Here is a 16,726-nt window from a genome sequence, read left to right as displayed (position 1 = left end):
AAGGTTTAATCTACTATATGTGAACCCAGTGGATGAAGGGGAAGCCACTTTCTATAGACAACAAGAAAAAGAAGAAAAAAAAAAACAAAAACTTCAAATGATGATTGCAAATAACAACCTGCTATTATAGGTACACTGAAATTTTTAAAAGAAGGCTAGTAACATGATCGAAAGGAATGAGTACACAAAACACCGACGGCCAAAGATCGGAAATACAAACATCACACAAGTCAAAATCACAAATGGAAATGAATATGGAGCAACATTACAACATATATATATCATACAGCAGCTGGTCCCTTAATTTTTGAACAACTGTTGTCATGGAAATTGGTCTGTCAATACTTGTGAGAAGACAACAACGGAAGAGGGTTTTTGGCTTACCTAATGGTGCAGATCCGGCGACGACAAGGATGTGGACGACAATTCCAGCAGCAGCTTCGGCGGGGAACAGCAAGGTCCTGGGTTGTTTGAGGGAGTTGGAAGCGCAACTTCAAGGAGGAGGACGAAATCAACACCAGAGGGGGAGGAGGCAAATGAATGTGTTTTGTCCTAGGCCCCAATTACATAAGACGGAGGGTAGTTTGGTAAATTGACAGAGTTGCATTTTTAGATCTTTCCAAATGGTATATTTGCGTTTTTTTAAACTTCTGCGTTTTTTCCGTTAGGTCAAAACGCTGTTTTTTACTATTGTTTCCAAAACGGCACAAAAATATTTCATCTCAAAAAATAATTTTATTTCTAAATTTTTGTCTTCAAAATTTTAATTTGTTGTAATGAATGACATAATAGTATAAGAGAGAGTAGTCAATATATGTATCGACACAATATTATAAAAGTAAATAACTTTCAAGACTAACGACTAATTACATTAGTATATTGGCACGATCATTACTTCAATTAATCCTAATGTTTCTTGAATGGATCTTTTAGTTGTTGGGAAGGTTGCAAAAAGGTAGCATACGAGGCAACTTATAGTTTGGTAGCTGCACTTACGCTAGTTTTTTAGGTTTTTTTTTTCTTTCTTTTTTGCTTTCAGTGACATTTATAAAACTTTGGCAAAAAATTGGGAAAATTATGGAAATAGTCTCTATAGTTTACACGACGTGTCAATTTGATCCCTGTAATTTCAATTTGTTCGATTTTGTCCTATAATTCAATGGATTGTGTCATTTTAGTCCAATAAATAACGGTTGTTAAGTGAATTTAACTGAAAGTCAAACAATGTATCAATTTGGTCCTTGTATTTTTCACAATGTGTCAATTTATTCCCTGTCAGAATCGAGAAAATTGAAACTATAGGGACCAAATTAACACATCATGTAAAGTACAGAAACCAAGTTGACACATTGTTTGACCTTCCGTTAAATTAACTTAACAACTGTTATTTATTGGACTAAAATGACACAATCCGTTAAATTAAGGGGCAAAATCAATCAAATTAAAACTACAAGGACCAAATTGACACATTGTTTAAACTATAGGGACTATTTACATAATTTACTCAAAAAATTTTAAGTTTAGGTGCTTTTGGTAAAGAAGTTCCTAAAAAACTTTACAATTTTTGGTACATTATAAAAAGTTTAATAAATACAAAATAAAATTTTAATTTTCTTGTCTTGTCTTGTCTTGTTTTTTTTTTACGGACATTTCATACACTTGACACTTCTTAATTAGCTCTGTCATCTGTTGATAAAGTCTTTTCCGTATAACCGATCAACCGTTGTCTAAAAAATATTTTGAACAACCTAGAAAAAATAAAAAGGAAGTAGACAAAGTAAGAAAAACAAAACGTAAGAAAAGTATTTAGAAATTTTTTAATCGATTCATTCAAAATGAAAGCAATGTTGCCAAAATACTGTTATTGTGGCTGCTAATGCCATGAGCAAATATTTTATTTTTATTCAGTGATTTTTATGAAAAGACCTTGACGCAGTGTTTAATTGTGAGATTTGAGGAGTGATTTAGAAATGAAAATAAAAAAAATAAATAAAATGTGAATAATTTCACACATATTTTTCTTTTCTCTTTTCAAATCCTCCAATCAAACATAACATGAAAGTCTTGGTCTCATGTAGTCAGTTTGTAACTAAGGCTATCTCTAAACCATCTTTAATACCACAATATATATATATATATATATATAAATTTTTTTTTTGATTTTTTTTTTTTTTTTGTTTCTAAACTTAGTAAAAGGTAATATTATTTTTGGTAACTGCTTTTTCGCTAGATTTTTAGGTTTCTTTTTTTTTCTTTTAGTGACATTTATAAAAATTTTAATGTTTAGTGACATTTAGTACCATTATAAGAAAATACACTTTTGGCAATCACTTTTGGCGACTAAAACAATTTTAGTCATCAAAAGTTGTAGAATTGGCGGCCAAAAATTATGTTAGTCAACAAAAGTACAATATTTAACTACTAAATTTTTTTAATAAGGGTATATTGATTATTGGCGACTAAAAAAAATATAGTTGCTAAAAATCTCACAATTGGCGATTAAAAAAAACTTTAGTCGCTAAATTTGTCACAATTGGCTAAACAAAATTTTTAGTCATTGTATAGTTAGTTTTGGTTATAAAAGTTATTTAGTTGCTGAATGAAAAACAAAAATTAATTTTTTATTTTTGGCAGCCAAAAATTTGGTCACCAAAAATTTATTTTCAGCAACTAAAAAATATTTTAGTCGCTGTATAGTTGGTTTTGGATACTAAAATTATTATTTTTTATCTTTGGCTTTTGGTCGCCAAAAATATATTTTCAGAGACTAAAATATTATTTTCGTCGCTGTATAATTAGTTTTGGCTACTAAAATTTTTTAGTCGCCAAATGAAAAATAAAAATTTACTTTTTACCTTTAGTGACCAAAAGTTTGGTCGCCAAATATTTATTTTCAACGACTACAAAATATTTTTAGTTGCCATATAGTTAGTTTGGCTACTAAAATTATTTAGTCGCCCAATGAAAAATAAAAATTTACCTTTATCTTTGGTTGCCAAATATTTATTTTCAGTGACTAAAAAATATTTTAGTCACCAAAGATAAAAAAAAATTTCAGATTTTTTTTTTGAACTACGAAATTTTTTTGGATTGGCACCATTATTTTTAATTATTATTATTATTATTATTTTGAGTGGTGATTCATCTCACTAATTTTTGGACCACTAATAGCACTAATGAGTTTAAAAAAAAAAAAAAAAAACTCAAGTCAAAACATCATATCACTTTGGTGGGGGCCACTGTGCCACATCATTAGTGATGCTCTAGAGCTACCAATTTAGTGCTCTAAAATATTATTTTATTATTTTTGTACAAAAATGCTTTAGACTACTAATTAGTAATGTCTCTAATGACCCACTGCCACATGTGTTTTGTGCCTTTTTTTTATTTTTTTTAATTACCATCTCACTAGTGATGGGGTTAGTGATGATAAATTAGTGGTATACAGCATTGCTATTTTTGTATCAAATCTATTTGGAATACAAACAGGTTCTCATTTGCTCGCGCTCTCTCTTTCTCACAAAATCAAACACCACCAAACCTCACCGCGATCCGCTCATCTCACCATCGCTCACCGCCATGCGACCTCGCACATCGCCACAGATGCAAATCACAGTCGCACATCACAATTGTCTCGCCTCCAGCTTACATTCAGGTTCTCTCTCTCTCTCTCTCTCTCTCTCTCTCTCTCTCTCTCTCTCCACCATCGCTCTCTCTTGCTCTAGGGTTTGATATTCTTCCTTTATGTTCCCATTTCTCACTTTTGCTCTAGGGTTTGAAATGATTTATTCAGTTTAATTTCGTGTTGATTTCTTAAATGGATTTGGTTAAACTGGTTTGATTTCTAGAGTTTTATGGGTTTAATGTTGTAAATGGGTTTGATTTTAAGTCCAATACACAAATAATCGAGTTTTTCTGTCTCCATACACGCTTGGATTTACCTAAAGAACATAGACATTATGTATAACAAAATTAGTTGAACAACATCAAAATTAAAGAACATAACAGGTTTTGTTGCAATGTGGGCAAGGTTTTGGATCTAAATCATGGTCAATATTGAAATCAGTTGCAGTTGGAGCCCATTCACCATGGTATTTCTTTATATTTGGAACTTGAATCGGTAATTTTTTAACAAACTTGATTTTGAATATTTAATCAGATATTATGTTTATATATACATCCTGTGCATGGGAAAGGTGAGCAGCCCAATAGCAAATGTAGCCCGAATTTTGGGAAGGTTTCAGAAAATGAAAAGGTATGCCTCAGCACTAAGTAGAAACTATTATTTTATTGCAAGTGACGAAAGCTACTTTTACTTTCAACAATTTATCATTTTACTGGAAACATTGTAATCTGTCTTTATTTCCATCAATTTTTATAATCAACATACTGGTATTCTCTGTTTGCATTTATTTGGGGGCCCTAGTTTTTTGGTTTTTGTTTTTTTGTTTTTGAACATGTTTTCTTTCTATTCGTTACTATTTTTCAAATTTTATGGTCCAAGGGACCAGCATGGCTCGTTATTCATGTCATGGTTACTGGTCTAAACTCTAAAAATCTAGAGCATCATTTATTAAATGATGAGATAAATCTAATAGACGGATGAATAAAAATATAATAAGAAGATGCATTAGAGCCATCAGCAAATAGGTATGCGTACTAATGAGCTTGGAAATTGATGTATTTTTAGAGAAGTCAGTGGTTAGGATTAACAGATGCACCAATGAGGAAGGTTTCTAATCAAAATGAAGCCTTTACAAGGCAAAGAAATTGACACAAAATAATTGGTTGAGACTACCTCCCAGCTTTGGCATAAATAGGATGATGTAGCACATTCAGTATTAGCTTATAACATTGGTTAAGACTTTGGGCGCCTTTCTGGTGTTTAATGTTTGAACTTGACCTGTTTTGATGACATGTTCCTTTAGCTCTTGGTGTATTCATGATGTGAAAGGGTATATGATCATCCTTTGGTAGATGACACTTGCTCAGGTCTGAAGTACAGTAAAACCTTCATGAAGGTAGTGTAGATGGAAGGTTATTGAAGCTTCATTAAGTTAGTGGATGGTAATGGTTAGATGAAACTTGCTACTCAAAATGCTTAATTGAATTTGAGAATGTGATATTGGAAATATGCTTTCTATGGGGACAATTTCATTAAAGATAAGCTGGGGATCTGCTAGTTAATTTTGGAGGTGGCATTTAGTTGGGTGGTGATTGTTGTTGATACTGACAATTTCATTTTTATCCCATCACTTTGAGTTTTTGCTGATGTTAACAGTTTCATACCATTGTTGGTCACAAGTAGGGCTGCAAATGAGTTGAGCTGAGCCGAGTATTACAATGTTCAAGCTCGGCTCGAGCTCAAGTCGAGCTACATTAACTAAGCTCGAGCTTGGTTCGGATTAGCTCGATTAAGGCAACTTTTGTCTATTGAAGCAAATATTTGATAAGGGAAGCTTGTTTCCAGCCCTGCTTATCAAGGGCCAGACCCACACTCATATAGTGGTGCTTTAGTAACTATTAACCTTGTTGGAGACCTATGTGGGACTCATAGATTATAAATAGACAAGTGAGCATTCTAATGTATTTTATATATTTGCACTTGCAAAAAGTTGAAATTGGGTCTCAAAATTCAATTGCAATGTATCCAGCACAATAATTATGTGGATTGATAAGTTCATAACAAGTTGACCACCAAAAACTCACAAGAATTATTTATTATCAATCTTAAAAGCATATTATATGGGGAATTTTATACGTTTGTGGTCTTTGGTTATGATTAATTGTAGTGTTGGTTGTGATTCAGCTATAACTTATTGTGATTATTATTTTAGTTATAGTTAAAAAGCTCTTTAGTTGTACCTTATGTGATATTTGGTTATGATTCATTATTTTTTTAGTTGTGACTAAAATTGATTTCATTATGAGATTTATGATAATCAATACCATAAATGCCATAACTTGCATGATACACATCCTTTTGAGGGTTTGTATTCTAGTATGAACCCATTATATATATATAGTTGTATGTATCTGTGCATGTTCATGTCATAAGAAAATGACACCATATATGATCAAATTGCTAGGGGACCAACGCTCTTGAAGTATAGTTCACTTGGAGAACTTCTTGTTGGAAAATTGGTTTTTATATGGCTTATTTTGGGTCAACTTTGAGCCCAAAATTGAATGGGCCCCAAACGTCTTTTGGGGTAGGTCCGAAGAGGTAAAGTGTTCCTTGCCACGTGGCAAGTCACTCGGTGAAGACGGTTCGTCAAAATCATTTATGAGTGAATGGGAACATGACGTCGTTTTCGGGTTCGTGGAATGGACATTTAAAGAATAAAATGTGGGTTTCCTTGAAATGGGTTGCCCCACATTAAAACTTTAAGAGAGTTTTTTTGTGTATATAAGCTCTAGACTACAACACTTGGGTTGGGCCCCAAGGGGCACCTCAAGTTTGTAGAAGGGAGGAGTTATGGACAAAGTGAACCTTAGCCCAAACCACCACACACGCATGTGCCACCGCTGCCGGCCGTGCCGGGCGCGGTTGTGGGTCGAGTCGATTCTAATATTAATTTTTGAACAAAATTCATTTGAATTTTTTCCTAAATTTTTTCGGGAAAATTTTATTTTCTGAACCGAAATAAATTCAAATTTGAATTTATTTTTTCTGTCCATATATTTCCTCTTCCAGTCCATTATTTCTGAACAGATTAATCAGTCCAAACAGGTCTCAAAATCTGTTACACCCGAACAGATTCGAACTGTCCCGAATAGATTTAACTGCTGTGCAGTTATCTGTTGTAATTGCCAAATCTGTTTGATTTTCAAACAGCATCTGTTCAATTCAGATTAGTACCTGTTCGGGTCTATATATTCTAGACTTGTTCCAGCAGATTTTGTTTGTATCAAACATCAAGTAAATTTCTGTCCAGACAGGTTTTCAATCTGTTGAAACTTTGGACAGATTCAAAAATCTGAACAGTTGAAATTCTGGACATTCAAAATCTGCACAGTTGCAGATCTGTCTAGTTTCTATACTAAATCTGTTCAAGGGTTGAAGTTACAGATACTTACCTGTTCGGACAACCTTTGTATGCCTTTATATACCAACATTTCTAGCAGTATTCGATGAAAAAAAAAAATAGTCTGAAATTAATTCCTTTGTGCTGTCCAACTTTTGTCATTGGTGCATTACTCTTCATATTAGTTTTAGAATAAATTTCAGAGAGTTAGAACACAGGTTTGATTCGCCGTTCAATTTGTTTTTGAGTGCTACTACAAATTGGTTAAGATCATTGTATCCTAGGAGATAAACGCCACATAACCGTAAGCACCGTAGCAGGGCGAATCTGTCTTAAGGACAGAGTGTCACACACTCGACTTAGTCTTTCAATTTTCTTCGATAAATAAATTCGGTACGTTATTTATTTATTTGTTTGAATTTTGTTTCAGTTTATTTTATTTACACAGAAGATTGTTCCAACAATTTTAAGACAGATTCGAATTATTCTTTTTACAGAATTTTTCGTTTGTTTCCTTTTCTTTTTCTTCTTTTAAGAAAATTATTTTCTGTGGATTTACAAAATAATATTCTAATTGGAAAAACAAATAGTGATTATATGCTATTTGACAAATAGTAATAATATACTGTCTATTTTCTTTGACAACTAGTAGTAATATACTTGTGTTGTTAACAATTCAGAATATATTTTTATGGAATTTTTTCAGAAATTAATTTTGGTTTTTGGAAATTATTTTCTAAGTTTTTGTTAATTAAAATTTTGTTTTAGTATTTTAATTATTGAAGTGAAACCGAAATGTAATTTTCTGTGTGGAATTAATTTAGTTAAATAAAATTTTATTTTATTTCCAAATTAATTGAAAAATAAAAGTTACGTTCTTATTTCTTTTATTTTTACAGAATTTAATTCTGTGAATTTGGTTTAATTTTCTGTGTAATGTAAATTTTAATTATAATTTTGTTTTATAATTTAGAATTTATGGCTATTAAAATTGGTCAAACTAATATTCAAATCAGTACTGGTATGGTGATTGTCATCACACTAACCCCTCCTTATGTTGGGACTGTGCCAGTGAATCATGGTGAAAAATCAGGATAGTTCTTAGGAACTGTTTTAAAAGATGGCAGAAGAAAATGCTATCTAAATAAGGGGAAACTAAGAAGTACAAGTTTAATGGCATGTGTTACATTTGTAACAAAGAGGGACATCGGGTCAAAGATTGTCGTTACAAACGTAAAAACAAATGAAGATCACGTAAGAAGGTTGCTAAAGCCAAAATGACCAAAACGGATAAAATTTTCAATGGTGTAGATGTCATAAATCTTTCTGCAATTGTTTCCGAGGCAAATCTTGTCGGAAATCTTAAAGAATGGTGGGTGGACACTGGTACTACTCGCCATATCAGTGCCGACAAAAAGATGTTCACATCTTATTCTACAGTGGACAATGGTGAACAACTTTTTATGGGCAACTCCTCAACTTCCAAAGTTGAAGGACAAGAGAAGATTGTTTTGAAGATGACATCTGGAAAAGAACTCACTCTCAACAATGTGCTGCATGTACCGGACATTCGCAAGAATCTTGATTCCAGATCTTTGTTGATTAAGAATGGGTTTAGGCTAGTATTTGAGAGTGACAGATTTGTATTTACTAAGAATGGGATGTATGTAGAAAAAGGTTACATGTCTGATGGCCTTTTCAAGATAAATGTAATGACCGTTGTACCCTCAGTTATTAATAAAAATACATCTTATTCTTACTTGCTTGAGTCTTCAAATTTGTGGCATGGTAGACTAGGACATATTAATTATGGATCTTTGCATAGATTAATTAATATAGAATGCACTACGCCAAAATTGTAAAACTGTCGTTAAAGCCTTTAACGGCGGTTTTGTTACCGCCGTTTATGCGCGTGTCGGAAAAAGTACAACCGTCGTAAAAAGGTAAATTACCATCGTTAAAAATCGACCAAAAACGGCGGTAACATAGGACCAAAAATGGCGGTTTTTTACCGCCGTAAATAGGTTCAAATTTTTCAAAAAATAATTCTTTCTTCTTGCACTCCCCAAGTCTTGAACCCTTTACCTCTCATCCACCCACACTAACCACTCTACCATAGCCACTCTTCATGAAATATATTCCCTAAATAAATATTTAAACATTACTTTTACTTTATTGTAGATGGTTTCGCCGGAGTTTCGCCGGCAAAGACCGCCGTCATTAACAGCGATAATGATTGGGCATTAGCGGCGGTATTGTTACCGCCGTTAAAAGTGGGCATTAACGGCGATTTTTTTAACGGCGGTAACAAAACCGCCGTTAATGATACCTTTAACGACGGTTTTCGTTACCGCCGTTAATAGTACCTTTAACGACGGTTTTCACAGCCGTTAAAAAAATCGCCGTTAATGCCCTGTTTTGGCGTAGTGATGTTTACCTAAATTTGACATTGATGCAAATCATAAATGTGAAATTTGCATTGAGGCAAAATTATCTAAAGCTCATTTTCATTCAATTGAAAGAAGTACGGAACCACTTGAATTAATTCATAGTGACATTTGTGATTTTAAATCAATTCAAATTAGAGGTAGGCAAAAATATTTTATCACTTTTATAGATGACTATACTAGATATAGTTATGTTTATTTAATTCGAACCAAATATGAAGTTTTAGAAACTTTCATTCAATATAAGAATGAAGTTGAAAATCAACTTGGTACGAAAATCAAGAAACTCAGAAGTGATAGAGGTGGTGAATATGAATCACCTTTTGGTGAATTTTGTAAAGAACATGGAATAATTCATCAAACCACAGCTCCTTACTCACTTCAGCAAAATAGAATTGCTGAAAGGAAAAATAGGATTTTAAAAGAAATGATTAATGCCATGTTAATAAGTTCTAGATTACCTCAGAGCTTGTGGGGGGAAGCAATATTTTTTGTAAATTATATTTTAAATAAAGTACCCCGAAAGAAAGTGAATCAAACACCTTATGAATTGTGGCATAGAAGAGTATCATCCTACAAATACTTAAAAGTGTGGGGGTGTTTGGCTAAAGTGGCTATTTCTAGTCCTAAAAAGACTAAGATAGGTCCTAAGACCATTGATTGCATTTTCATTGGTTATGCTAAGAATAGTAGTGCGTATCGGTTTTTGATTCATAAATCAGAACATACCGAAATGCATGTAAATACTATTATTGAGTCTCAAAATGCATCTTTCTTTGAACATGTATTTTCAAATAAGATTGGACAAGAGACTAGTAGTAATAAAAGATCTCATGATGCTATTACTAGTCAGGATCAAGAACATGAACTTGATCAAGAGCAAAAACAAGAGCTAGATCAAAATGAAGAAGAGGAACTTAAGCGTAGTAAACGTGCTAGAACCTCAAAATCTTTTGGTCCAGATTTTCTAACATATTTGTTAGAAAATGAGCCTTTAACTTTTAAAGAGGCTATGTCTAGTCTTGAGGCTCCTTTATAAAAAGAAGCTGTCAATAGTGAAGTTGAATCCATCTTGCAAAATGGCACTTGGGAATTGGTGGATTTGTCACCAAGTTGTAAACCTCTTGGGTACAAGTGGATTTCAAAAGAAAATTGAAAGCAAATGGATCAATTGACAAATACAAGGCAAGACTTGTGGTCAAAGGTTTTAGACAAAAAGAAAGTTTTGATTATTTTGACACATACTCACCGGTTACTAGAATAACATCCATTAGAATGCTAATTGGCATTGCATCTCTATACAATCTAGAAATTCATCAAATGGATGTGAAAATCGCTTTCTTAAATGGTGAGTTAGATGAAGAAATTTACATGGAACAACCATAAGGTTTTTTTGTTCCAAGAAAAGAAAAGAAAGTGTGTAAATTGGTTAAATCATATATGGTTTAAAATAAGTACCAAAGCAATAGCATGAGAAATTTGACAAGGCAATGATGTCAAATGGATTTAAAATTAATGAGTGTGACAAATGTGTTTATATTAAAAACACAGACAAAGGTTATGTCATTGTATGTCTTTATGTAGATGATATGCTCATCATAGGTAATAATAATGATATGATTAAAACTGCCAAGAAAATGTTAAATAAACATTTTGACATGAAGGACATGGGCATTGCTGATGTAATTCTTGGTATGAAAATTACCAAAACATCAGAAGAATATGCTTTGTCACAATCTCATTACATTGAGAAAATACTTGACAAATTCAGCAAAGATGATGATCATCTTGCTAGAACACCTGTAGATGTTAATTTGTTTCTATCTAAAAATGTACATGAAAGTATTTCTCAATTAGAGTATGCCCAAATTATTGGAAGCTTAATATACTTGATGAACTGCACTCGCCCGCATATAGCTTATGCAGTGAGTAGAACACTGGAAAGCAATTATCAGGATTCTAAGATATTTCCGATTTACTTGTAACATTGAGCTTAATTATACTAGATATCCAGCAGTACTTAAAGATTATTGTGATGCAAACTGAATATCGGATATTAAAGACTCAAAATCTATCAGTGGGTATGTTTTTACTCTTGGTGGGGCGGCTATATCTTGAAAATCTTCCAAACAAACTTGCATTGCTAGGTCTACTATGGAATCTGAATTCATAGCTTTAGACAAAATAGGGAAAGAGGCAGAATGGCTTCGCCACTTCCTCGAAGATATTCCAATGTGGCCAAAATCGGTGCCTGCTATATGCATACATTGCGATAGTCAATCAGCAATAGATAGAGCACAGAGTTATATGTATAACGGTAAGTCTAGACACATTCGTCATCAACATAATACCGTAAGACAACTACTCTCTAATGGAATTATTTCCATTGAATATGTGAAGTCTAAAGACAACATAGCGGATCCACTAACCAAAGGGTTAGCAAGAGAGTTAGTTGAGAATTCATCGAGGGGAATGGGACTTAAGTCTATTAAATAAGAGTTACCACAACGGCAACCCAACCTAGTTGACTGGAGATCTCAAGATCTAGGCTCAAAGGGACAACCGAGTTGTGAATAACTCAGAAGGATCGCTGGGGAGTCCAACTCCTACCCATTTCTATGATGAAATAAGTGATGTTTACAGCGTTTTAGGTTAAGTAAAATTTTAATGATTTTTATATCTAGGTAAACCTAGTAGAGTATGGCAGGATACTCTTCATAAGAATCACCTATATGAGTGTGAATTGGGCCGGTTCTATGAGAATTGTGAAGGGTTACAATTCTCTAGAGCACTTATGAAAGACCAGGTTGTTTAGGGCCAAAATGAACACAATAGTGAGAACTAAACTGTGTCTGGGGATATATCGTGTGAGTTCTGTTGTCTTGGTTTGCACAAACGGCTGAACAGTTCAAGACATCATGTTCACTGGTTAGCTAGTAAATCCGATAGTGTCTCACAAGGGAAGGTTCAAAGCCAAAGGCTACCCATCCTATGCAAAATATTTTCAATTTTTGTGCTCTCTGTAATTAGATCATGTTGTTGCATTTTCTCTCTGTCAAATTCCATTCATGTGGAGGATTGTTGAAAAATTGATTTTTATATGGCTTATTTTGGGCCAACTTTGAGCCCAAAATTGAATGGCCCCAAACGTCTTTTGGGGTGGGTTCGAAGAGGTGAAGTGTTCCTTGCCGAGTGGTAAGTCACATGGTGAAGACGGTTTGTCAAAACCATTTATGAGTGAATGGAAACATGACGTCGTTTTCGGGTTCATGGAATGAACATTTAAAGAATGAAATGTGGGTTTCCTTGAAATGGGATGTCCCACATTGAAACTTTAAGAGAGCTTTTTTGTGTATATAAGCTCTAGACTACAACACTTGGGTTGGACCCTAAGGGGCACCCTAAGTTTGTAGAAGGGAGGAGTTATGGAGAAAGTGAACCTTAGCCCAAACCACTACACACGCGCGCGCCGCCGCCGGCTGTCCGGCCGTACCGGGCGCGGGTATGGGTCGAGTCGGTTCTAATATTAATTTTTTGGACAACATTCGAAAAAATTTTATTTTCTGAACCGAAATAAATTCAAATTTGAATTTATTTTGTCCATATATTTCCTCTTCCAGTCCATTATTTCTGAACAGATTAATCAGTCCAAACAGGTCTCAAAATCTGTTACACCCAAACAAATTTGATCTGTCCCGAACAGATTTAACTACTGTGCAGTTATTTGTTGTAACTTCCAGATCTGTTTAATTTTCAAACAGCATCTGTTCAATTCAGATTAGTACATGTTCGGGTCTATATATTCTAGACTTGTTCCAGCAGATTTTGTTTATATCAAACATCAAGTCAATTTCTGTCCAAACAGGTTTTCAATCTGTTGAAATTCTGGACAGATTCAAAATCTGCACAGTTGCAGATCTGTCTAGTTTCTTTACTAAATCTGTTCAAGGGTTGAAGTTACAGATACTTACCTGTTCGGACAACCTTTGTATGCCTTTATATACCAACATTTCTAGCAGTATTCTATTGGAAAAAAAAAAACAGCCTGAAATTAATTTCTTTGTGCTATCCAACTTTTGTCTTTGGTGCATTACTCTTCATATTAGTTTTAGAATAAATTTCAGAGAGTTAGAATACATGTTTGGTTCGTCGTTCAATTTGTTTTGGAGTGTTACTACAAATTGGTTAAAATCATTGTATCCTGGGAGTTAGACATCACATAACTGTAAGCACCGTAGCGGGGCGAATCTGTCTTAAGGACAGAGTGTCACACACTCGACTTGCTCTTTCAATTTTCTTCGATAAATAAATTCGGTACGTTATTTATTTATTTGTTTGAATTTTGATTCAGTTTATTTTATTTACACAGAAGATTGTTCCAACACTTCTCAATTTTTTTTGGGTAAAACTCAATCCTCTCATCTCATCTCTTTGATTTTGTGGTAAAAATTAAAGGGTAGGATTTTCTAAAGTAAACAAGTTTACAGTGTTCTTAATTTTAAAAGCTTTTTTTTGTTATTTTGTTCGTAGATGCGGAATTTTGTGATGTTCCATGTATGTATTTTATTTTCAATATTAGGTAATTTAAAAAAATCATGAAAATGGAATGTTTGATGCTACTACTTGTTAGATGCCATGCCTAGGGTGTTTTATCTTGAAAGTCTACTAAAAAAGGGCACTCAAAATTAATTTATCTTGAATAATTATGATTGGAAATTTTTCCAGAATAAATATAGAATAATTACTCACTTTTGAATTCAATCAACAACCTCGGAATAATCATAGAGAACGCCAAGGTGTTGACTGAAAATGGGTGGACAAGGAAATTTTAAAATAACAAGTGTCTAATCTGTTTTCATGCTAAAATGAATTAGGCCTTGTTTGGGAACAGGTTAATTTAGTAATTTTTTAGTTATTTGGCTAAAATATGAGCTAGAAAAAATTAGTATGTTCGGGATGACTTTTTGGTTTTTTACGAAAAGATGTGCAAAAAGTAGAGAAAAAAGAATCTTTGACTTTTTAGGATGGGTTGTTGATTTTTTGGCTAATTTAGTAATTTTTTGACTTTTTAACTAAAATGGAGGATTTCCAAACGAGGCCTTAGTATCATTTTATAGTCATCTTAATTTCAAAGCAACAATTGTGCAAAGAGGGTGATATTTTCAATTCAACTAATGATTGTCATTAATCTGTGTTACTTATATCATTATTTTTCTTCGTTATTTGCAGTGAAGCAAATTCTAATCATCTAATGACTATCAAAGATACGAAAACACCTAAAAGTTACAAAGTTGAACATTTCTATATTTGTGAGAATATTTCTAAGCTTTCCTGCTCTACAAATTTTCTGGTCAAAAGAAATTTGAGATATCCTTTATGTCTTTATTTTTTAAAAGTCTAGAAAGTAGTGGCAGTATTTTTTTTGATTTTGAAAGCAAAGAGACAAGTAAAAGATACAAGAAAATGTACAATCGTTATTCTTATATTTTTGAAATAATATTATAATCCTTCAAATTACAAGTACTTCAGCTCTCAGATTAGTTGTTTTTGTTTAGGGGTTGCATATGCTTGAAATCATAGTGCTCCGAGTGATGTGCAAATATTTTCATAAAAAAGTTACTTGACATTATTTTTGTTTTTCTTTTGTACAGATGGATGGACTCGTGCATGGAGTTGAATTGTATATGACTATTTGACACTTGTTACATTTGTTGAAGGATTTTATATTTTTGAATAAATGTGTATGGAAAGTATTTGGATAGACGACTAGTTATATTTTTGGATAGATGCATATGGATAAAAATTTAAAACATAATAACAACTACTTGTTATGTTTTAAATTTTTATACTAGATGGATGTGAATTGGATAATTATATAGATTACATGACCATTTTAATTGGACGGTTATGTGGTTTGGAATTACTTATAGATGAAAACTTATAATAGTTGATAATTTTAATTAAACAAATTAAGTATTGGCTAATTTTTGTATTTTGTTGGATGTTCATGATTCAGTTGATTTTGTTGGTTTGAATGATTCTTGCAAATTACAAGTTATATTGAATGGTTTAGATGGATTATTATATATCATACAGGTCAAATGAAATTCTTTTTATATTTTATTTCTATTTTTATAAACAAAAAGATTTGATTTGGCGACCAAAATTTGGTTTGGTTTTTATCTTTTGGTGACCAAGTGATTAGTCGGTGTTTCACTATTCACATTTGGCGAGCAAAAGGTTGATAGGCGAAAGGTTACATTTGGCGACTAAATAATTAGTCAGTAAAATTATTAATTTTGGTAACCAAAGTGTTTAGTTGCGAATAGGTCTGTTGCCGACTAAAGTTTAAGTCACGCAAATATTACTTTTGGCGACTAACATTTTTGGTCAAGAAATATGACAATTGGCGACTAACATATTTAGTTGAGAAAATATCACTTTTGGCGACTGAAGTGTTTTAGCAACAAAATGGTTTAGTCGCGGTAATATAACATTCAGCGACTAAAAATTTAGTTGGCAAATATAATTTTTTCTCGACTGAAAATTTTTTTAGTCGCTAATTATTTTTTCCAACCCTCAATTGGCGAGAAAAGTGGTGATCACAAAAATTAGTCATAGATTACTTTTGTTGGTTAAATTTTTAATCAACAAAAATACGATTTCCTGTAGTGTATTGAAGTTCGTAAAAAATAACTTTACAATTTTTGGTAATTATAAACAGTTTACTAAATACAAAACAAAATTTTAGTTTTCTTGTCTTTTTTTTTTAGGACCTTTCTTACACTTGATGCTTCTTCTAAAAAATTTATTGGTACCACCTAAAAAAAATAAAAATTAAGAAGGTCTTGGTCTCTCGTGTAGCTTGTTTGCAACGCTCTAAACCATCATTAATACCAAAAAAAAAAATTCAATTGTAATAGAAAACCCTACACATACATAACTTCTACAATCCTCACTCTCATTACAATCACTCATAATATGATACACACACATACATGAGTAGACCCTACACACATATCAAGGGTCAAGATCAAATTAAGGGTAATGAAACCCCCAAAAAAGGAGATCCCAAACATTTCTTAAAAAATTTATATATATTTGATTTTAATGTATCTAAACTTAGTAACAGGTAATATTATTTTTGTTAACCCCGCAAGACAAGATGTGTTTTGAGAAATTGATAAAAAATTTATTTTTTGACTTTTTTAATTTATTTTGTCCTTTTGTGAGAAAGAGGTTGTACAAGTG

The 16,726-nt window shown here is 32.6% G+C and overlaps 1 protein-coding gene across 1 annotated transcript; it reads left to right on the top strand.

Moving 5' to 3' along the window:
• Positions 1-323: 323 nt before the first annotated feature.
• LOC114266513 (uncharacterized) lies at positions 324-15,398 on the top strand. The gene is made up of 5 exons (XM_082867252.1): positions 324-458; positions 3,449-3,655; positions 4,067-4,091; positions 4,197-4,255; positions 15,127-15,398. The coding sequence occupies exons 1-5, from the start codon at positions 324-326 to the stop codon at positions 15,169-15,171; spliced, it is 471 nt and encodes a 156-aa protein (XP_082723378.1). The 3' UTR covers positions 15,172-15,398.
• Positions 15,399-16,726: the final 1,328 nt, after the last annotated feature.

The sequence above is a fragment of the Camellia sinensis genome, chromosome 1, assembly GCF_055761805.1.
Source record: "Camellia sinensis isolate YWXY chromosome 1, ASM5576180v1, whole genome shotgun sequence".
Lineage (NCBI taxonomy): Eukaryota > Viridiplantae > Streptophyta > Magnoliopsida > Ericales > Theaceae > Camellia > Camellia sinensis.
This window is presented reverse-complemented; position numbering and strand designations above follow the sequence as displayed.

What these genes read in the sequence shown, in the direction of transcription:
- LOC114266513 (XM_082867252.1), top strand. Translation starts at nt 324, where the DNA reads ATGGAAATTGGTCTGTCAATACTTGTGAGAAGACAACAACGGAAGAGG. An exon ending in CTTCGGCGGGGAACAGCAAG is followed by an intron (nt 459 to 3,448) that starts GTCCTGGGTTGT and finishes AGTGGTATACAG; the next exon opens with CATTGCTATTTTTGTATCAA. An exon ending in AGGTTTCAGAAAATGAAAAG is followed by an intron (nt 4,256 to 15,126) that starts GTATGCCTCAGC and finishes TCTTTTGTACAG; the next exon opens with ATGGATGGACTCGTGCATGG.